This window comes from Mirounga angustirostris, unplaced genomic scaffold, assembly GCF_029215605.1.
Source record: "Mirounga angustirostris isolate CCGP_5_RB_7025 unplaced genomic scaffold, mMirAng1.0.hap1 SCAF_5, whole genome shotgun sequence".
In the NCBI taxonomy this organism is placed as follows: domain Eukaryota; kingdom Metazoa; phylum Chordata; class Mammalia; order Carnivora; family Phocidae; genus Mirounga; species Mirounga angustirostris.
Window position 1 is genome coordinate 5,844,497 of NW_026991713.1, and position 23,476 is coordinate 5,867,972.

A 23,476-nucleotide genomic window follows, 5' to 3' on the forward strand; every position below is an offset into this window, starting at 1 on the left:
ATACCTATCCAAAGTAGGGCATAGTGTAATTACAGTCACTCTGGGTATGTATATATGTGTGAAAAATAAGACCGAAGGAAATACAGCACGCCCAAACCCTCTTCTCTGGAAGTATCTCCATAATGATAACAGGGATAGTGATGATGATGATGGTAGCTCACATTTACAGTGTATGTGTGTGATTTTCATGATGGGAGAAACAACTGCTGTTTTTAGCACATTAGAGTCATATTGTGGTAGATGGACAATTGGTTTCATGCAGTTAAAGGCAGGTTCTGGACACAGGCGCTTGAGGTCAGACCCCTCACCCCCACCTTCCCCTGGCCAGTCCAAGCTTCCACGGCTAACTGGCAGCAGGGTGGCGGTTAGGAGACTGGACCCTGGAAATCAGACTAGCCCTGCCCTTGCTGTATGCCTCTACATGGTTCCTTCCTCTGTGCCTCGGTTTCCCCATCCATAAGATGGCCGTCACAGCAGAGTGCCCACCTCCTCCGCAGACAAGTTTGAGAATGAAATGGGATGCATGAAGAAAAATGTTGAACCCAAGGCCTGGCCCATAGTAAGTGCTCACTAAGTAGGCGCTCTGGCCCTAATGATTATTCTTACTATTTGTTATGAATTTGTTGGGGGATGCTCAAAGGCCGCAGACAGGCAGTCCCCTCAAATAAGTACTTATTTAGAAGTCCTCTGGACGGAGGCCCAGAAAACCAGCATGTTAAAAGGATAAATAGTCTCCGAGAGCGCGGACAAAGTCTGGGACGAGGGGGAGGGGACTGGGCACAGGGAAGGGTTAAGCCTCAGACAATGGGCGCCGTCTGAACTAACCAGGGCCGCTCCTTTGAGTCGTGAGAAGAGCTATTTTCTTGTTTAAAGCCTTAAAGAGCTATTAAGTTGGGCAAATCACTGGTAAAACAGCTGGAAACCTAAGTAGCAATTTAAACAGCCCATGGCTCTTCCATCCCGAGGTGGAATCCGCGGGCCCGGGCCCTACATTGTCTGGACTAAGAGGATTGAGCGGACCTCTCCCTCCGCGGGCTCTTTATTGAGCAAATCCACAATTTCTACCCTCCTCCTCCTCGTCTCTCCCCCTTTATTTTCCAGGGAGCAGACGGAACTCTGATTTTCCCTTCTTTCTCCCCCAGCCCAGAGTCCGCCCACTCTTCCTTTATGCTGCAAGCAATGGAGCCCCCGCGCACCAATGGGCCCGTAAATAAAACATGTTTCATTGATCAACTTCAAAAAGTCTTCGGCGGGGCGGGGGCGGGGGCGGGGGTGGTCTCGGGCGGGCCGGGGAGGGGAGGGCGCGGAAGCTGCGGGGACCGCGGGCACCGAGTCTGCTGCTTTCCCCCCACCGCCCCCCCGGGGCGCGATGCCGCAGGCAGCTGCCTCCACAGGAGGCTCCCACCGTTCACCCTCCGCGGACAGAAAGGAGGGCCGGGTTGCTTTAAATGTGTCCTTTTATTTTCCCTTAATCTCCCCACAAATAAAAATTGGGGCCAACCAAACAGAGCTCTGGCCTTAAAGCAAGTCCCCCACCAGGAAAATGTGGCCGCCAGCTTCCACCTTCCATGGTATTCATTCCAGCAACATCCGAGCCCCTGAGAGGCCCCCCCCCGGGGGGGGGGCTTGGGGGACTCAGGATCATGGGTGGCCGGCCCTCGGTGGACCCCGACTGAGGGACAAGGCACTGGAGCCCACAGACAGTTGAATCCCTGTCTTCAGCAAAAGCTCAGGGAGCACCTACTATGTGCTGGGAATCTCTATTGGTTCATTTTATTTTTACGGATTTTGTTGTTGTTGTTAATTGCAAAAGCAGTGAATGCCGATTGCAAAACTAGTCCATGATACACTATGGGTACACGGTAGAAAGTAAAAGTTCCCACCGGGACCCTCCTCTCCCACTTCAGGGAGGAAATTGATGTTAACACTCAGATGTAGCTTTTTGAGACTTCTTTATACAAATACAGCGCGCACAAGCAGAGAGCAATTTTTGGTTGTGTTTTTGCAAACACAGCTTCACAAACCCATCCTGTTTTTAAACTTGCTTTTGTCACAATGTAGCGGGAAGTTTTTTTCCAGAAGCTCTTCAGTGGTTGCATATTAATATTCTGTTGTGTCCGCGTCATGAATGACTCAGCCATTACCCTGCTGAAAGCTGTTTGGATTGTTTTCCAGTTTTCCTTGTCTATAGCAAGTACCTCTGTAGATTCCTGGGTGGGCAACTGTTGTCTCAAAAGTTGTTGCATTTTATTTTATTTTTCCTTTTTTATACGACACGTGGATGAAGTTGCATTATATAGGTTAATCTTCACTATTCAACTCCATACATTTTATGCAGGTATATATCTGGTAATCCCACCCAGACCAAGATATGAAACATTTCTGGCACCCCCAGAAGTCTCCTTTGTGCGCCCTCCCAGTCGATCCCCCAACCCTAGGGGTGAGGAAGGAGACTTTCAAGTTTTGACAGATAAGCCCTCCATAAGTACTGCTCCAATGTACCTCCCGCAACAGTGTCCCGGACTGCCTGTCTCCCAAAAACCTCTTCAGCTCTGGGTGTTATTGACCTTTGTCTTTTTGCCAATCCCCTTGACCTAGGTGACCCCTTTGATGGGAGTGGAGCCAGACTTCTTTTTCTCCAGCAGTACCCTCTGCTTTAGAAATTCCTCCCCCCCCCCACCCCCGTAAATTGCCAATTCACATCCTTTGCGCATTTACTCCGGTCCCTCAAGAATTCATTCTCTTGGCCACCTGGAAGCTTGGGATGGGTCTGAGCTCCTTCCCCTCCCCGCACCCGGCTTCACATTTCCAAATTCTTTACCCTGTTAATGAAAGAAGAATTTAAGTGTCCTCCTATGTTTGCTTCCAGGTGCTCACCTTGCGGTGTTTTTACCCTGAAACACCTTGGAGTGTCACTTAGCCTCCCTGGGCCTGTTTCACCATCTGTGAAATGGGGATAGTCACACCTGTGGCAAGGGTGTTTTGGGAGTGAAGGGAGGTTGTGACCAGCTGGGGGTATTGAGAATTGGGTGAATGGTAGCAGCAAGAAAGGTGACCAGCCCGAGCCTTTACCAGATTCTTCCAGCCCTTTTTCTGGTTTCCAATGGAGCCCCCAGAATGGGATTCCTGCCACGAAAGGGCAAGGAATGACTGGGGATCTAGAGGTTCTCGGGTCCACAGTGGTGAGGACCCCAAAGTTTACTTGAAACCAGTTTTTTCAAATCCTTGTGGCCAAAAAGGGTCTAGGCTGTTCTTCAAAGAATGTCCCAGAGAAGCTTAATAGGTGCCTCACGATTAAAATAAAGGAGGTGAGGGGGCCTGGGTGGCTCAGTTGGTTAAGCGACTGCCTTCGGCTCAGGTCATGATCCTGGAGTCCCGGGATCGAGTCCCGCATCGGGCTCCCTGCTCAGCAGGGAGCCTGCTTCTGCCTCTGACCCTCCCCCCTCTCATGTGCTCTCTCTCTCATTCTCTCTGTCTCAAATAAATAAAATCTTTAAAAAAAAAAAATTTTTCATATGTATACTTCACCACATACTTTTATTGGGTAAATTACATGCTATGGTGGTATCTATTAATGTTTTCAATAATTACTGATTTCAGGGGCACCTGGGTGGCTCAGTCTTTAAGCGACTGCCTTCGGCTCAGGTCATGATCCTGGAGTCCCGGGATCGAGTCCCACATCGGGCTCCCTGCTCGGCAGGGAGTCTGCTTCTCCCTCTGACCCTCCCCCCTCTCATGTGCTCTCTCTCTCTCAAATAAATAAATAAAATCTTAAAAAAAAATAAAATAAAGGAGGTGAGGGAATGTGGTCAAACCAATATGAAGCACACGGGGCCAAGCAAGGACATAGGACGTCTCTGCTGCAGGATCTCCTAAAGCCCTTAATAAAGGCTCATAGCTGGGACAATTCTCCAAGAGGACAAGATGTGTATAAAGTGAGGTCGTTCCCAAGTGGATTTGACCCTGGACTCCCCAGAGTAGCGGGCTTTTGCTCTCAGAGAGAACCACCTGCAAAGAAGACTCAGGGTAGGGTTAAACAAATGCCTTGACCCTATTCATAGCATCCCACCCAGGCCAGGGAGATCTTTCTAGAACACAAATTTTCCAGGTCATTCCCTTGCCTAGAGCCCTCTCCCCTGGCCCCCCACCACCTTCAGGATAAAGCTGGAGCTCCTGAGGAACCAGACTGTCCTCCCTTGCCCATGCCTTTGCCTCTTGGCCCGAGGAACTTATGTGCAGCTGTCTCTGTTTCTCAGGATGTTTTGCACCGTTCCTCCACTTGGAAAGCTCTTCAGCTACCAGCCACCTGTTGAACTCCTATTCATCTGACAAAACCCGACTTACCTCCTCTGTGAAATTTTACCCTCACACATGCCCTCTTCCCCATCCCAGCAGGCCTGCTGCTTTGACCTTAAAACTGCACCTTTACCTTAAAACTGCACCTTGTACGGGACTCTCTCAGAGGTAACTATTTCTATCCCTGACTAGACTCTAACTCTAAACTCCTGCAGGACAGAAACTGTGCCAAGAGCAGTGCTCAGCATAGCTCAGCTACGCTCAGCTCAGCAAGAACAGTGGGTGCTTGGTAAATGTTTGTCGAATGGCTGATTGCATGTCACTCTAACAGAATGTCACCCCCAAAAAAGCACAGTGGTTTCAGAGTCTGGTTTGATGATGTGACTTTCTTCTCACCAAGCTCTGTGGTTGATTATCCAGTACCAAAAACTCAAAAAGGAAGTTAAAGCCCAGTCACTGGTTTGGCAGGAAAGGGACAACCAAAAATGCCACTGTTCCTCGGGCTCCAGTGAGGTGACATCCTTCAGCAAGTCCTCCCTGAGTATGGTGACAGAGGACAGCATCCCTTTTCCTCTCCCCGACACCCTTGGGGGATGGCATTCTCCCTGCTCTTCAAGGCCTAGTGTCAGTGCCACCTCTTCCCAAAAGTCCTCCAGGAGGCATATAGCAGGCTCTGGGAAGAGGTTTTTTTTTTCTTCTTACTTCTCTCCTAGAGTGGATATCTGCTGTGCCCCTTCTGACTCTGGCACGTCCTTGGAAAACCCCCAGCCTCCTCTAGCCTGCAGTCTGGTGGGTCCGTCAGGCAAGGCATCCAATCCACCCTGGCCAAGGTGGGCAGGGGACCCTATCTTGACCCGCTAGACTCACTCCTGGGAACTTGAATCTTGACACAAGGACAGAGATCTGTGGAGCCGATTCATCTTGGGCCCCGAGAGCATGGTCCTCTTTCCTGCTACCTGAACTCTTAAGCTGCCTTGTCCTGTTTTTTCTGAGGTCTGTGTTTTAGGTTGTCCCTTTTTCTTCGCCCCAAAGGTACCCACCTCGTTGCAACAGGTCTCGTGTACTTGAAGTTATCGAGACTCACATCCTGTCACTTGCAACGGTGCTCCTCATTTTCAAGCCGTGCTTGTCGCCTGCAACCCATGCTCTTCATCCCACCCAGGTTGGCATCCCCCCTACTCTTCTTTACATCTGTTTCTTGGCACCCTATCCTGTCTAAAATTTATATCAGTATTTATTGAGTGCCAGCTGTATGCCAACAACCATGCCAGGAACTTTATATGTGTCATCTGGTCTCTCCCTCACTGAGCCCCTGTGATGAGAGCTTTTCATTCTCCTTTCACATATGGTGAAGCCGAAGTTCAGAGAGGCTAAGGAATTTCCTTGAGGGCACACAGCCAGTTACTTAGTTGTGTCCACCCAGGTCTAAAACCAGTTCATGTGGCCCGTTGCAGGAGACCTGCAGGATAGCAAAGAGAAACAAGGGTAGATTTGGGGAAACAGGGCCCTCTGGCTGGAGTCGTGGCTGCTTCCTGTCAAATTCATGTGCCAGTCTCCCTCTCCAGCCTGAGCTCATCATGAGCAGGGACCACGTCTCTTCCTGTGTCCCCAGCCTCCGTCATCCTTTCTTTCCAAATGAAAGGCATCTTCCTCCATCTCTGTGGGGCACCAGCATAACTGAGTACCTCTTTTTTCTCTCTAACAACTTAGGCAGGACCAGCACAGCCTGGGGACTAGGGCGTGGTGAGAGGGGTGCTTAATTTTCTTGGACTCGGTTTCTCCATCTGCAAAATGGAGGATATAAAACATCTGATCTCAGCCTTCAACTATGAGGATCAAACAAGATGATGGGTGTGAATGAGTCTGGTAAGCTGGAAAGTCCCGCACAAACACCCATTGTCACTATCAGCATGGCCTGCCCTGTGAGACTAGTTACCAAAATGCTCAACTGACCTTGGGGGCAGAGCCAGAGAGCCCAGGTCCCCTGGTCAAGCCCTCTCAGGCCAGCTTTCTTCACTCCCCCAACATTCCTGAGAGATAAGACTGCCAGGCAAGAATGCCATAATGGCTCATTGTACACGGGGAGCCGCGTCCATCTGCAGCCTGGTGTGGGAGGCTGTGGGAGACCTTTATCATGGTCACACAAGCCCCTCCTCCTTTGTGTTAGGGACATTATTGAACTAGACCAGGCCTGGGACCCGAGAAGGGCTGGCACCTGCCATTAAATAGCCACCCAGGGCAAGGGCCCCGAGGGTGGGAAAGCCACCATGGGTCTCTGGACCCAGAGCCCTTGACTTCTTTTTGGACCCTAGGAGACCCACCCTGGGATGTCGCTGACCAGCACCAGTGCCTCCTGATTGTATATCAATTGATATACAATCAGGAGGCACTGGTGCACAATCACCAGCCAGCCCAAAGAAAACGTTTGAGGGGATTCCAGAGCCATTCCTACTCTCTGCGCCTCCTCTGCTAGATCACTTGCTGGGCACTGGCGTCAGAAGGCAGGGAAGGGGACTAGTGACCCCTAATTCACTCATGGGGTCCTCGCTCTGCACAAGTATTAACGCTTCTCCTCTGTCTGAAGCTGTGAGGCCCTTGCCTGGCTTCCTGATGGTTCTGCGTCCTTGGAGGACTGTATGGTCTTGGGTTTTGAGGGTTGCTTGCAACTCAGGCAGGTAGCATCTTGGGCAGCAGCCCCGGGAAGAGTGCCGGGCAGTGACCCCAACAGGCAGAGGAGATTGAGAATATGGAGAGGGGTCCACAAGTTCAAGAAACACTGAGGAGGTGACACTGACAGGTCATGTTAACACCTTTCTGAGAAGCAGTTTGTCAATACATGTAAGGAGACAAAACCTGTTGACTCCCTTCCACCCAGTTATACCACCTCCAGGTTTATTTCGAAGAGATGATCAGAGACAGGCAAAGATTTAGGTACAGGGATGCTCCGCTCAGTATTGTTTATAACAGCAAAAAATTAGAATCAACTTAGACTGGTTAAGTAAGTTATGGTGCATCCTTGCAACGAAATACTATATAGCCAGTTTTTAAAATTCCATTTTAAAATAAGATTTAATGCTCATGGTTCTGAATGAAATGAGAGAAAACAGGTTGTAAAGCCCTGTGTGTGGAATGAAACTCGAAAAGCACACTGAGCAAAAGAAGTCAGAGGAGAGACTGGCTCATTATGCATGATGCCATTTTTACAAAGTTCTAAAACAGGTGAATTTGATCCATAGTCCAAGACATCAGACCCGTGTTTGCCTGAGTTCGGAGGGTTAGGGTAATTGATGGGAAAGGCAAGTGGAGATTTGGGGAATATGGTAAATGTTCTTTATTTTGATTGTGATGGAAATTACACAGGTGTGTACATTCGTCAAAACTCACTGAATGGTGCAGCATCTGCGGAACATTATGGCAGTTTCTCAAAAATTAAATATAGAATTCCCAGGGAGCCTGGGTGACTCAGTCGGTAAGCATCTGCCTTCGGCTCAGGTCATGGTCTCGGGGTCCTGGAATCAAGCCCCGCGCCCCACTTCGGGCTCTCTGCTCAGCGGGGAGCCTGCGTCTCCCTCTCCCTCTACCTGCTTGTGCTCTCTCTCTCTCTGTCAAATAAGCTATCAAATAAATAAATTACATCTTTAAACGTAGAATTCCCATATGATCCAGCAATTCCACTCCTAGGTGTATATACCCTAAAAGGATTGAAAACAGGGACTCAAACCAATATTTGCACACTCATGTTCGTAGCAGCATCATTCAAGGCAGTTAAAGGTGGAAACATCCCAAAAGTCCATCCACAGGTGAACAGATAAACAAAATATGCTATATACTCAGAAAAAAAAAATCATTTTGGCCTTAAAAACGAGTAAAATTCTGATCATGATACAACACGGATGAATCTTGAAAAATTATGCTAGGGGCGCCTGGGTGGCTCAGTCGTTGGGCGTCTGCCTTCGGCTCGGGTCATGGTCCCAGGGTCCTGGGATCGAGCCCCGCATCGGGCTCCCTGCTCAGCGGGAAGCCTGCTTCTCCCTCTCCCACTCCCCCTCCTTGTGTTCCTGCTCTTGCTATCTCTCTTTCTCTGTCAAATAAATAAATTTTTTAAAAAAGAAAAATTATGCTAAGTAAAATAAGCCAGACACCAAAGGACCAATATTGTATGATTCCATTTATATAAGGCACCAAAATCATAGAGACAGAAATTAGAATGGTGGGTGCCAAGTTCCGGCGAAAGGGGAGAATGCAGAGTTAGTGTTTAATGGGGACAGGGTTTGGGAAGATGAAAAATTTCTGGAGACAGATGGTGGTGAGGATCGCACAACAACGTAAATGTACTTACTGTCACTGAACTGTACAATTAAAAATGGTCAAAATGGGAAATTTTGTTATGTATATTTTACTACAAAAAAATTTTAACTCAACAAACCATGCACTTAAACTGGTGCATTTTCTTTTACGTGAAGTATGCCTGTATAAAAACAATTTGAATACAAATTTAAAAGAGATAAACACAGAGGTCGGAAAAATATGCTGTATGTGTACCATGATCTTAATTTTATTTTTTAAATGTATACACTCACAGAAAAAAGACTGGAAGGAATCTAGGAAAAGATTCATTGTCATCCTCCCTGGGTCTTGCCTGTGTTGAGCAGGGAGAGCTTTTAATATGGAAAAAGTGTGCATTTTAGGTAAAAGGTGTTCTTGCACAAATCAGCATTTGCAGGGCATGGGATGAGAACATACTCATGCCCGAATGTCACCCAAGCCCACGTCTGTCACACAATGCTGTTTAAATATTGTTGGCAGCACAGGTCATCCTGGTGGGGGACTCAGAACAGATTCCGCTCTAGTTAAAAAAAAAAAAAAAGAATTCTAACAGAATTTAAAGATCAAGTCCACTCCATGACTCTCTGAGCCAGACTTCTCATCTTGGCATGGTGGCTCCTTTTGAGATTCAGGTCCTGGTCCAAGTATCACCTCCTGGGAAAGAGCTTCATTGACTGCCCTCCATCTACAGTGCCCCCACCCCACTGTCAGTGTATCCCACCGCCAGGCCTCAGCCCCCCGCATAGCCCTCATCACTATCTTAGGCTTTTTTTGTTTCTGGTTTCTTGTTGTCTGCCTCCCTCAAATGGATCGTGAGCTCCAGGAGGGCAGGAATCCAGCCTGACCAGCTCACTGCTATATCCCCAAGACCTAGAACAGTGTCTGGCACAAAGCAGGTGCTCAGTAAACATCCTTTGCATGACTGGACTACCTGGCCACCGTGTGTTCAATGCTGACTCTGTACCCGGGACTTTACAAGTGTGATCTTAGGAGATTCTCAAGTATTCTTAGTTTTACTAATAAAGATCCTGAGTCACAGAGCTGCTATGGCTTGTCCAAGGCCACACAGCAAATAGGTGACAGTGCATGGATTCAGGTCCTGATCTGCCAACCCTCTACTCTTGCCCTCTACTCCACTGCTGATCATCTAAGACTGCAGGTCAGAGGGAGGGTCAAGGGACTCTGGACAAGAAATCAGGAGCCCACAGCTTCCTCTCATCCTGACTCTGATTGGCTGGGTGACCAAGGGCAACATTTCCCATTCATTCATTTATTCATTAATTCATTCCTGTGTGGCCTTGGGCAAGTCACTGAACCTCTCTGGGTTATACTCCACACCCATAAATGAAGATAATAGCACCTACCTCATCTGGTGATTGTGGAATTACATGAATTAATATATGCCAAGTGTTCAGAACAAGGCCTGGATGTGTCATTTGTCAATGGTGTCAGTTCATGGAGACACCCCCAACCCCATGCATTGATTAAGCAGGACTCTTTCAAGAGACAGAAACCAACATAATTGTCTTAAGAGCAGAAGGGATGACTCAACCAGGGCCTCAACACTGTCAGGTCCCTCCTTTCCCCTCCCCTCTCCTTCTCTGCTCTCTCTCTTCTCTTTCCCTCCTCATCTCTCCCCTCTGCTTCTCTCCAACCGGTGGATCCATTCTCTCAGGCCAGCTGTCTACACCGTGGCAGAACCACATGACCGACAGCTCTGGACACACCCACCCTTACTGCTCCATGCCTGCATAGGAAGCAGTCACACCCACCAGCCCATTTAGAGACTCCCAGGGAAGGCATCTGACTGGCTTAGTCACAAATCCTTACCCAGACCAATTACGTGCTTGGGGGCATGGGATGCAAGGAAAGGCCCATCCTGGGCCACCTGTTCACTACTGGGCCTTGGGGTCTGGAAAGGATACTAGATGACGGGAAGTCTAACTAACCTGCTCATCTTGACCTAAGGAGGAGACAGATCTATTAACCAATAAGGTCCAGGTTTCAAAGCTGAACCAGTACCCATGGTGGGGGATCATGGAGGGCCAAAAGGTCCCAGATCACCCACTCTGAGCCCCTGAGGACAGGGGTCTGACTGGCTAGTCCAGCTTCCCTATGGGGCACAGAGGATGAGAAGGCCAGGAGAAAGTGGGCAGCTGGATTCACTCCCCAAAACCCCGAGCCAAACAGGGCAGCTCTGAAGACAGGGCATCTGAGCCAAGCATTGAGTCTGAGTCTGCCAAACACATGGATGGGAAGGGCATTGGGAGTGGAGGGAAGGGAGCAGGCTGCAGCTCAGAAGTGTGAGGCATCATGGAGTGAAGAGGAAGCATGGGAGTCTACCAGGCAGGGGGTTGAGGATGAACAGGTCTGCAGGGCCCCATCTCCTGGGGTCTTCGGTGGATTTTGTTCTGTAGGCACAAGGAGTGGAGAGGTCAGGTCAGCCTTTGGAAAGCTGATTCTGGGCCAGCCTGGAGGGATGAGTTTGAGCCTCTGTGGAGTCACTCGGGTGAGAGCTGGTGTTGTCTCAACAAAGCCAGTGTCTGAAGGGGTAGAGGTGAGAGGTCTCGAATATAGAGCTGACAAGGCTTGGTGTGGGTGGGGAGGAGAGAAGAGAGAGGTGCTACTCCAGAGGCAGGGAGCCCTGAGGGGACGTGACCTGGGCAGTGGGGTTAGAGGGGCCTGAGGGGGTGGCAGATCTGTGAGGCTGGGCCTCAGTTTCCCCATATCTAAAATGAGGAGTGTGGGCTGGGCCACCTCTAGGATTCATTTGCATGGGGTGTGGGGTGTGCAGGTGAATCATATGATCCCTCACTTTCCACTTCTACTCAACCCCTTCCCAAAAATGATGTACCGCTATCCTACATGGGGAAAATATTTTTTGCGCCTGTTAGAAAGATGAGAGAGCATAAAGTTCAGCCCCATGAATTAGGAACTGTTACAGTCTGTCTGGCCACTATGTAAAAACCACTTTTCTCAATATCAAAGCCAAAAAAGTAAAACTTTGTGCCTTATAGAGAGGAGTACCCTAATGCCCTTTGAGCCTTTGAGAGGGTTTTATTAATAGGTAGTGGTTAAGAGTGTGTCATCGAGAGTCATGCAGACCTCAGTTCAGATTCCGCCTCAACATTTGCTAGCTCTGTGGTCCCAGAGAAGTGGCCTGAGTCTCTGTTTTCTTAGGTGTAGAGTGGGGGTGGTGGTAGTCTCAGCCTGTCAGGATGAAATGACACAGTGCACAAGACAGTGAGCACCATGCCAGGTACTCAGGGACACTAGATACACGGTAGCTATTGTAACACATGGGGGAGGAAGCAGCAGGGAGGACAGGATATGCTGTGTGCCCAAACTCAGGTGGGTTATTTCAGGGGAGTCTCTGGACCATGAGCTGGAGATGCCCAAGGTCCTGGGGACTGAGACCCTCATTTGACAGCTGGGGGCTTGAGCCAAGAAACCCAACTTGTGGGGCCCAAGGTCATGGAGCGATTACAAAAGAGATTCCCCTCAAAGGTCTGAAGAAGTGTGCAACATGGGGGCACCTGGGTGGGTCAGTCGGTTAAGCGTTTGACTCTTGATTTCAGCTCAGGTCTCAGTCTCAGAGTTATGAGATCGAGCCCTGCATCAGGCTCGGCGCTGGGCGTGGAGCCTGCTTAAGATTTTCTCTCTCCCTCTCCTGCTGCCCCTCCCCCCTTTCCCTTTATTAAAAGAAAGTGTGCAACAGGAGGGGGGATTATGAAACCCCTTATTTTTAATAAGAAAGAACAACAAAGCTTCTAAAGTCTTGGAATGACATTTTATGCTCACAGAGAACTTTATTTTCTCAAAGAGCTTTCACAACTGTTATTAATCAAGAGACTTCTTGAGGAAGTTTTCTTTTTAAAGTAAGGTATTCTTTTGCTGAGGACTGAAGTCAGCCGGAACACCCCGGTGGCAGGGGCTGTGTGTGCGCTGGAAGGAAGCCTCCTCTGCCTTCTCTCTTCCTGGGACATCTATGAGGTGTCACCAGGGGGAGCCAAAGGGCCCCGGAGGAGAGCGCCCCCCTGCCCAGCTTCCCCACCTGGCAGAGAGGATGCGGGTGGCCAGGAGGGCGTGGGCAGCTGGATTCACTCCCCTCAAACCCCATCAAATAGCCAAAAAATCTTTATCCACTCCCCGGAGCGATGTGAATTCTTGGTTAAATGATGTCTGTCTTGTTTCTTTGTTCATTCGTTCAACAATAATTTCTTAGGCCCAAGCGGGGGGCTGTGATCCCAGATGCAGATGGGGGTGAGCCCCGCCTTCAGGAACCCCAGTTTGGGAAGAGGCAGACGTGAAACCCAAGGTGAGCCTGACTGGGATGGGACAGCCCCCAGGTGTGTAGGAGCCCAGAGGAGGCCCTACACCCAGCTATGGGACAGGAGTTGAGGGTGTGTGCAGAGAAGGGGTGAGCTCTGTGAAGAAGGACATGAAGGGTGCTTCCGGCAGAGGCAAAGGTTCAGGGATGTGAGAGCAGGATGTCTGTGGGGGCCTGTGGTTACACAAGGCTGGGACTGCTACAGTTGCCTTGTTAGCTGCACAAAGCGTTCAGGGCTTGCTTGGAAGGTGATGGGGAGCTATGGAGTGTTCCCTCCCAAAGTGACTGTGGGAATTATCCCTGAGCCTCCACTCTCCTAGCTCAGTTTCCAGAGGCTCCGAGATGCCCCTGGCTGGAGTCCAGGCATACGTGTTCTCACCCAGCCAGCCAGGTCCACCACACAGATGCCGCCGTCTCTGTGGGCAGCTCTCCACCATGTCACCATCACACATGTGCAGTGCTTTAGAGTTTGCAAGGTACTTCGAGAACACTCACTCCTTGGTCCCCACCTTCTTCAGTGGACCTTGGCACATTCTCTCGACCATCAGGAAAATCTCCTTCTCATATTTTGTGCCCAACTCTAGGGTCTAGGATGCCTCCCTAGCCACCCCAGGAGCAGATGTAACCACCTGTTTCTCTGCCACGGCCTTTAGCACATTCGCGGAGACTTACACGTGTGTCTCTTCTCCATTCCCGTCCCCTGCTCCCTGGCTCCTCTGCACAGACCACAGTCTCCTCCCGGAAGGAGCCATGTTTTGTCCCTCTGCCCACGTTACAGGGGCAGGCTGGGGACAAGAACTTGATATGAGTGAGAGCTGCCCCCAGATTATGGGGGTCACAGTCTAAACAGCTATCACACTGCATCCATTCCCTCCTTGATCTAGACGGACTGAGTCTGCTGCCATCAAGCTTGGAAGGCACCTGGCCAGGAGCGAGGTGCCCCTGATGAACAGACACTTTTTTAAAAAAAGATTTTATTTATTTATTTATTTGACAGAGAGACATATAGCGAGAGGGAACACAAGCAGGGGGAGAGAAAGAGGGAGAAGCAGGCTTCCTGCCAAGCAGGGAGCCCAATGCGGGGCTTGATCCCAGGACGCTGGGATCATGACCTGAGCTGAAGGCAGACGCTTAACGCCTGAGCCACCCAGGCGCCCCTGAAGAGGCACTTTAAAATTCGTCATTTCTGGTCAGTTAGAGGCCCCACAAAAGGACCTCGCCCTCAAACTCACATCACTTGCCCTTGTCACTGATGCCCGAGACAATGTGTGTTTCTAAGGGAGCTTTCTCCCCCAGAAACCAAAACCACACAACTGGGAGGAGGACAAAATAAAGCCTATAAAGATAAGGGGGTCCTCGAAATTAAGCTACCAGCTAGGAGTGACCATGCAGAAGGAAATGTCTGGAGTGACAAGGCTAAGGCTTGGAGGAGGCAGAGAGCAGCACCTCCCTCCCCTCTTATTCCTGGACAGCCATAGTTGGCTCTTTCTGGTCCCCCAAGTTGGGGACCCTTTGCCTCAGCCACCAGGCCAGTGTCACGAGCTATTTGTGATAGGAAGTCAGGTTGGGAGTGAGGGTGGCTGGACACAGATTTAACTTTTCAGAATTGCAGTGATTGTCTACAGAAGACCATGTGAGTGTGTATGCAGGAATGTGTGTCTGTGAGGATGTGTTTGAGTGTGTCTGTATGCCTGAGGGTGTGTGTTGGGAGGGGTGTGTTGGGAGGGGTGTGTGTGTGTGTGTGTGTGTGTGTGTGTTGGGGGCAGGGAAGGGAGCTGGTATGGAAAGGAAAGCTAGGCGCAGACCCAGGCGGGCAGAGTGGACAAAAAGAGGAAGGTCTTGTCTTTGAGTCGGGCCTGGAGAGCAGGAGAAGAAAAAAGGAGCTCTTATTGGTGGTTGTCAAGGAGATGGGCCTTGGGGTTTGCTGAACTTTCTTCCCTTAAAGCGTCCTGCCTGGGGCTGAGAGGGGCCATTTATTTCCAGCTGTGCCTCCCGGGCGGGGGTCTGGGTCCAGCCCCAAAGGCCACCAAGTGTCAGGTGTATTTCCCAGGCCAGGCCTGAGTGGTGCTTGGGTGGAAGGACAGTGATGATTCCTCCAGCCCCCAGCCCATCAACTGCCTGCCCGGGCCTGTCACTGCGGAGGCCCCAGGCCCTGAATACTCAGGGCATCAAAGTGGGCAGGCTAAGGGGTCAACGCACAGATGGGCTGCGCCACCGGCAGGGACTGCCTGCAAAGTGGCATTGTCCATCAGGGAGCTTTCCAGATGCGGATCCTGCAGCTGTCCTATGACAAGCACACTTATGAGCCATTGTCCTTTGGGGAGCGGTAAAAAAAAGTTCATTTGTTTTGAACGTCTATTTTTAATCGATCCTCATAATTTTTTTCCTTTCGTTCACCGCTGCATTGCCCTCGCTGGGCGCACAGTAGGTCCTCAATAAACATTTCCCGACTGGACGAGTGCACAATTCTGCTTTGAGCGTTCCCATTTCTTTCCCTGCAAATGGATGACTCCGGGCCTTTCTCCACCTCCGAGGGCCGCTCGGCAGCCTCCCTCCTCTCCCTAGAATGTGCGTGTTGGGGAGATGGGAGGGCTGCCCCCGGAGGGACGGTCACCCTCGACGACTAGGGCATGGGGGGTGGGGGCAGGGGCCGGGGAAGGGAGCAGCCTCCGAGCGAGCCCCAGCCCGGCGGAGACTGTGCACCCCGCGGCCACCGGAGCGGGCCCCGGCCCCCACCCCACAACCTGCCGCCCGCCCCGAGGGGAGGGGGCGCCCCCGACGCCCGCCCCTCCCCCCCGCGGGCCGGCGGCCGGCGCCCATTGGCCGGCCGCGCGCATAGCCCCGCCCCCGGCAGCCGCGGGCCAATGAGCACACGGCTGTCAGCTCGTCAGCCGCGCCGGCTCGGTGGCTGGGAGCCCGAGCGGTGGCCGAGGAGCCAGCAGCGAGGAGCGCTCGCCGAGCGGCCGGTCGGAGGGGTCCCCGCGCCCCGCACGCCCGCACGCCCGGCCGGCCCGGCCAGGCTCGCAGCGAGCATGGGCGCGGCGGCCGTGCGCTGGCACTTGTGCGTGCTGCTCGCCCTGGGCGCGCGCGGGCGGCTGGCGGGGGGCAGCGGGCTCCCAGGTAAGCCCCGAGCGGGCCGGCGGCGGGCTCAGGGCGGCGGCGGGGTCCCGGGTGGGCCCCCGCCCCGCGCCGTCGAGGGGGCTGCAGCCCGCGCGGCCCCGCGCCCCGCCCCGCCTCTTTGCAAAGTAACTTCTGGGGCCGACGCCGGGCGCCCCCTCCCCGAAGCTCCGCGGCCCGGGGGCTCCGGGAGCCCGGCGGGGCCGCAGCAGGGGCGGGACGGGCTGGGGCCCCGGGGGAGGGAGTGCGAGGGCGGGAGGAAGAAAGAAAGCGCGACGACAGGCGGAGGGGAGCCCCGGCGCTCGGAGCGCAGGCGGGAGGGAGTGGGACCCCGGAGCCCGACGGGCGCTCCCCCAGGGGAGAGGGGCGTGCGGGCGGAAGGAGGCCCACAGGGGAGACGGAGAGGAGGGGAGCCAGGGAAAAGGACTGACCTAGAGAGAAAGGGGATGGGGGAGGTGGTGGATAGAGGGACGGACGGACAGAAAGAGAGGCACGGAGGGAACACACAAAAGGACACAGAAAGAATCCCAGAGAAAGACAGACACGAAGAGTAGGGAGGAGACCAGAAGACCGGAGGGGAAGGAGGAAACCCAAGGGAGAGAGAAGGAGGCAAATAGGCAGCTGGAAGGAAAAAGACAGATAAAGGGAGATGTGAGGGACGGACTAAGGGATGGGAAGGAAGAGAGAGGAGGAGAGGTGGAGGCCGAGGGTACAGGAGAGAAAGAGACAAGAGGACTGGGGGTGGGGGATAGGGAGGGAGCAAGACAGACGGATGGGAAAGACCGAAGTGGACATGGTTGGAAAGCGATGGGCAGACAGACAGACAGGAAGGGGGGGGGGGTTGCAGAGGGACTGACACAGAGGGAAGGAGATGGATGGGAACCAGAGGGAGGGGAGACCAGACTTGGGACCTCCGGGAGGAGGCCCAGGAGAGGGAGGCAGGAGGCACTGAAGGAGGAAATGGGGGGATCTGGGATCCGGGATCCGCAGCATTTGGGGCATGGGTTGGGGCAGGCAGCAGAGGCTGGCGGCGGGGGCAGGATTTCACAGGGAACTCCCCAGCGCCCTCTCCTTCCCCTCCCACTCTCATGGTTGTCTGGTAGGGGTGCTCCCACAAAGCTGAAAGCACAGTGTCTCCTCCCACAGCTTTGGAGGAGCTTCCTCCCTCTCTCCTTGAGGGGTGGGGGGTACCCTGCCTGCTTCTGCTCTCCTTGGCTTCCCCCCGCCCCCGCTGCCATGCTGGGCTCCCCGAAGTCTGTGTTTGGTGGCACAGGAATCTATTCCTGGAAGTCGCACCCTGACTAAGGATGCCAGGCCATTTAAACTATTTCACAGTTGGAACCCGCAGAGGCTGGGCCCTGTGGCCCACAGCCCCCACCGTGTCTGTAGGTGTCTCTCACCGACTTTAGGATCCTTCGCCCCTGTTTGGCTGTTTCTGTATGTGCCTCTCTCCACCTCTCTGTCCCTCCTCTGTGTCCCACCCCCTGAAAGCCTTGTGCTGTGACGCAAACCAAAGTCAAAGCAAGCAGCGACGGAAGGGCTGGGCTGCCCTCTGGAGGGAGTCCCCAGCCCTGGGCAGGGAGCAGGGGCAGACCATGGGAACAAATGGCCTGTGGCTCCTGTCCTCCCCAGCCCCCACCTAAAGTCACGTTTAGGAGATGTGTTGGGAGTTGTCTCACCACCCCCCCCCACCACGAGTCCCGTGGCTAACCTTCATCCATTTCCCTCCCCACGAGGATACCTGCCTAGGTCAGAGATTAGGGATATGGGGCAAAAGGGGCTCCAGAACACCAGGCAGTTTCCCTCCCCTCGTTCCTGTACACTGACCCTTGGGATGTGTATCCGTGGTCCATTTCCCTTGCTGGTCCTATCTCAGAAGTGGCCCCAGGCCTCCCCACTGGAAGGATGCAGACTGGCCCTCCCTGGCCTCTGGCTTCCTGCCCTTGAGGCCGTGCTAACCCTGCATGGGGGTCCCTGTGTTGTCACTTCCCCAGAAGGGGATGTTCTGCTGGCCTGATGTTCCTGCTGGCCCCTGGCCATCTGATGGCTGGCTCTGGCCTCCTACTCTGACTGCTTCCTGGCTCCCGTTCCCCCTTCCCCTGGGCAGCTGTAGAGGACAGGCTGCTGACCTGAGCAGATACAACCACCCTGAGAAGTGACGCCACCTGCTGGGTGTGCCTGCATGCGCGTGTGTGCATGTGTGTGTGTGTGTGCGCGTGCATGTGTAGGGAATTTTGCTCTTATGCTTCTTGTTGTTGCCTCTCTTCCTTTGGGGGAGGCTGGAGCCCTTAGAGACTTAGAGAGGAGCTCTATTCTCTTAGAGAGGCCCCCCACAGATTTAGAGCCCTGATGCCAGCCAGGGGAGTAATTCAAAATGGACAGTCTCAGGAACCCGACAGTCTAGGGGAAGACTGGAGTCATGAAGAGAGGAGTCCAGGACTTCCCCAGACTTGCCCCTGGGTGACTGCACTCAGGGTAGCTGCTGAGGGTTCCCTTTGCGGCCCTTCTGGGTCCTTCTATCTGCCACCATCCTTATTTTATTCGTGACTAGCTGGAAGTAACATGGCCCATAGAAAGCTCTGGATCTGAGCTCCAGTCTTGGCCCCTAATGAGCTACTGACCTACAGCAGACCTCTCTGGGCCTCAGTTTTCTCATCTGTAACCCATATTATAACTAAGGTTCTTCTGGCTGTGCTATCCTGTGTCCTGAGGGTCCTTTTCCCGGTTTGAGCTCTGTGCTGTGTGTGTGTTGTGTGTGTGTGTGAGAGAGAGAGAGAGAGAGAGAGAGAGAGATGGGTGTATAGACAGAAACACAGAATCTATTTTGCATTACTTTGGCCAACAGCTATTCCAGACTGAAGGTGTATATATGTGTGTTGGGGTGGGAGGTGGGGAGTGCCAGGAGCCCTCAAAACCTAGACTGAACTTGAGTTTGGAAGTTGGGATCTGAGAGCCAGGTGCTAGGTGTCCGAGGTGGAGAGGAGAAAGGATGGGGAGGTGAGAACCACGGACGAGCCCGGTCAACCCCACTGAGGGTGTGGCTGCACCGCTCGCTGGCCACCACAGGCGGGGGTGTGGAAGCTAGGTGAAGAATCCTCTATTTCCACAGCCTTGGGCTGAGTGGGGTCAGGTCACCCCTCTGGGCCTCCTGGCTTGGCCTCTGCTCGCTGCTCCATTCTAGCCTTGGTTTCCTGCCCCTGCCCCACCCCACACTGTAACCCCAAGGGGATAGATTTAAATTCCTCCAAGGCCCTTCTGGCTCTGAATTCTAGAATAAGGAGACTGGAGGAGGGATGGAGCAGTGCTTGTGGGGAGAGCAAGACACACAGAGAGGCTTTCCCAGCGGTGCTCCTAAGCCTCGGGTTTTGTCATCTCTCCAGCAGGAGTAATAGACCAACTGAATGGGACCGTCATGAAAATAAATGGGAGCCCGCATTTAGGTAGCATTGTGTCTGGCACAGAGTAGCTGCCCCCAAAATGCTACCAGCCGCCACTTGTCACGCCGGATTGTCGTGTGATGGCTAGAACTGTTAATTACCCCAGCGGTCGATGGGAGGGGGGGGGCAGAAGGAGCTCCCTGGCCCCAGCCATTACTGCCTGCCGCCCGGTCCACACCTCACCAGTGGTTTCCCCTCTCCCCTCCCCCCAGGGCCAGTCGACGTGGACGAGTGCTCGGAGGGCACGGATGACTGCCACATCGATGCCATCTGCCAGAACACACCCAAGTCCTACAAATGCCTCTGCAAGCCGGGCTACAAAGGCGAAGGCAGGCAGTGTGAAGGTGAGCCCAGCCCGGCCCTCCCAGCCAGACCCCGTGGCTGCCACGGCCCCCGTATGTGGTCAGTGCCCACCCCGTGGCATGCCTCACTCAGCCTTGGGAGGGAGGCCGGGGGCTTCTTGGGAACTTGAGCTGCTTCCCCGGAGGGAGGAATTTGGAGTCAAAGGGTACTTAACTCGTGCTGGGATTGAAACTTTTGTTTCGTTTTGTCTTAAATGAGATGAAGTGTTGAATGATATGTTCCTCCTTCTGTCCCTGATGGGATATGTGTGGGGTACAGGCCTGGGGTAACCCTCTCCCCAGGTTCCTAACTTCGAAACCACCCACATCACCCCGTGTGGCCTTAGCTTCCCCAAAGGACCTGCTTAGTGGCCAGCCACAGCCTTTGTGGGCTGGCTCAGGTACGAGAGCTTGGGAAAAGACATAGATTTGTGCCGTGTCTGTCTGTCTGTCCGGCCTTTCTTCCCTGCACCTGGGGTTTTGGTGTGACTGTTTGGCACTGGAAACTGCCTTCCTGGCAAGCTGGAAGTCAGCGAAGAGTAGCCTTGGCTGTCTTTGGACGGATGGATGGAACTCATGGGAGCATCTGTCAGGGAGGGGCTGTGTGGCCATTCTATGTGGTTCTGGGGAAGCCCATCATCAGGGAGCTGCTTCCCCAGGAGGACCATGCAGACATTTCTGGAGGCTTTGAAATCTGGAGCGGCTGGCCAGTCACAAGCAGTGGTGGCCTGAGGGAGCTTGGAGATCATTCAGATGTTCATTCACCTCCTTGGTTTACAGTTGGGAAAATGGAGGCCTGAGGAGGCAGGGGTGTTGCATGAGTTGGGACCAGAGCCCAGGTTTGGTAGGCCCATTTCTCACACTGTGTTCTGCAAGCAGTTATTGCTACCTGTAGCTCTGCTCCGAGAGGAGGAATAGGCACTCAATGTGCAGTTGGGCACAGTGGTTAAAGCAAGGACTTTGGAGACAGACGTCATGGTTTCAGATCCTGTCTGTGGAGCCTGGGCAAGTTACTCAACTCCATTTGTTTGTCTATATACTAGAGATAACAATAATATCTACTTCACAGAGATAGTGTGAGAATTAAATGAGGTAGCGGGCATAAAGCATTTGAACATAGCCTGGTACGTAGGACGCGCTATGTGAGCTTTGCCTGCTGTTCCTGTGATGATGGTGGTGATGATGATGGTGGTGATGGTGGTGGTGGTGGTGTTGATGGTGGTGATGATGATGGTGGTGGTGGTGATGATGGTGGTAATGGTGGTGATGATGATGGTAGTAATGGTGGTGATGATGGTGGTAATGGTGGTGATGATGGTGGTAATGGTGGTGTTGATGATGGTGATGGTGATGATGATGATGATGGTGATGGTGGTGATGATGATGATGGTGGTGATGGTGGTGATAATGGTGGTGGTGATGATGGTGGTAATGGTGATGATGATGATGGTGATGATAATGATGATGGTGATGATGATGATGGTGATGGTGATGATGATGATGATGGTGATGGTGGTGATGATGGTGATGATGAGGGTGAGGACAAGGATGTTGTGACCATGTTCGTGATGATGATGGTAATAATGATGGTGGTAATGATGATGATGGCAATGTTGGGCGATACTGATCACGATATTGATCATCATCATCACATTGATGATGTTGATGCTCATGATAATGTCGATGATCATAATGTTGTTCAATAAATGAAAAGGGGTGAACTTTGTCTTTTTCCAGCAGTTGCCAGGATCTAAAATGGCTGGAAAATGGGGTGTTCTGGCTCACTGACTATTCAGATGAACCATATGCATATGTCCATATCCCCATAGAGATATACAGACACGTGTGCTATTCACAGATGACCATTCACCAAGAATGCACGATAAAAATTACGAGTGACAGAGGCTCTCCTTTTTCCACGAAACCTACTGCAGGGAGGCAAAGAGGCTGCCACATTCTGCCAGAGCAGACACCTATAATTGATCACAGCCCCCTCCAGACAGCAGTTTCCACTTTAAGTGAAACCCATTTCCCTCGCTGCGCCCTTTCATTACAGGTGCTGAGCTGGTATGGGGCTGTGTAGAGGCTGGGGCTGGAGTCTTGGGGGAGTGAGCACCCCATCCTACAGATCTGATAGACTTTGTTGTTTACTGTGATAAGCACAGAGGACAGAGTCTCAGCAAAGTGTGCTCAGAGAACGTGGCTTCCACAGTCTCACTAGTTCTTCACGGGAAATGGACCCAGGTTATGGGAAGCCCTGCGTGGGGCCGACTGAGCCTCTCATACCCTTAACTGCTTCATCCTGAAGCTGCTGCTGGTTATGAAAACCCCTTCAGCAAACCCAGCATCTTAGGCAGCCTGTCCCCTTCTCTGCAGCCAGGCAGAGAGCAACCTTGGATCCCCGTGTGGTCAGCTTAATGCTGGCAGGGGGCTTGCTGTAGCCAGGCTGAGGTGCCTCGGGTGGTTCCGAAAGGCTCCGGGCAAGGCTGAGGATAAATCCGTGTTTTCTTGATGATTTGCATCTTGACAGAATCTGAAGTAACTCCAGGTACACTCGTGGATGTGCACGGTTGGATGCGACTTGAAGGGGCCTCCAGGGGAGCCCCCATGCTTTACAGATGACCAGCTCTCTCTGTTGCCCTCCCCCAACCCATACACACCTCCGCTTTGGTCCATGTCACCCTGCATTTATGTTTCCCAGTGTCTCCTCCTGGAATGTGGGCTCTACAAGGGCAGTGTCTGTGACCTGGTCTGCTCCATTCCCTGGAAGCCAGTGCTGGGCCTGGCATAGAACGTGGAAAGCATCTGTTGAGTGAAAGGGTGGATGGATGAGTTCCAGGAGTTACATCATCCAGGATGCCTTCCCTGCTGCCCATGTCACCTGTGAGCATCCCTTCTTCAGAGTGCCTGTTGACACTGGGTTGCAATGACCCATGTGACTTCATTTATGGCTGGGTCCAGAGCTAGTGTCGGTGGATAGTGAGTGACCATTATAAGTCCCAGGGATACCAGGAAAGGCCTCCCAGAGCCTCCAAATTCTGGGGGGTTTTATAGGTAAGGAAGCTGAGGCCTGACAAGGGAAAAGGCTAGTCTGAGAACATCTGGTGTAGGCCAATGGCAGAGTAAGTTTGGGGCACTCGGGCCCAGGGAGGTCAGTCTCTAGCCAGGTCACCCAGCTGAGAAGCCACAGGGCCTGGATCCAGCCCCAGGCAGCCATGGGGTCCCGGCCATGGGCCAGGCCCCCAGCAGCCTGTCTGGACAAAGTGGGAAGAGTTCCTTAGCTGTGGAGTCATAGAGGAAGCTGCAGAGACCCTTTCCTTTATTCATATCCCCCACTAGCTGCCACCAGCTCATCTGAGCCTGGCCCTGTGAATGCAAGGGGCTCAAAGCACACTGCCCATCCATACAGCTGAGAGAGGACATCCCTCAGGCTGAGCCCAGCACTCAGCTAATCACTTCGAGCTGCTGTTATTCTCAACCCTTCCCCCCCTGACCACAGCACAGCATCACTCACTTTTTGGTTCCCCAAACTTGCCAGCTCCTTCCTACCCCAGGGCCTTTGCACAGTCTGTTCCCCTGCTTCTTTTCATTTAGCTAAGCCTATGCATCCCCCAGCTCACCAGACCCTT

The 23,476-nt window shown here is 52.7% G+C and overlaps 1 protein-coding gene across 1 annotated transcript in view; it reads left to right on the forward strand.

Moving 5' to 3' along the window:
* The first annotated feature begins 15,942 nt into the window (after nt 1-15,942).
* The window catches only part of SCUBE1 (signal peptide, CUB domain and EGF like domain containing 1), a 138,726-nt gene continuing 131,192 nt past the window's right edge, over nt 15,943-23,476 (forward strand). Inside the window, exons 1-2 of the mRNA XM_064590505.1 lie at nt 15,943-16,072; nt 19,719-19,850. Coding sequence (XP_064446575.1) covers nt 15,985-16,072; nt 19,719-19,850 — 220 coding nt within the window. The 5' untranslated portion in view covers nt 15,943-15,984. The remainder of the gene's footprint in view (nt 16,073-19,718; nt 19,851-23,476) is intronic.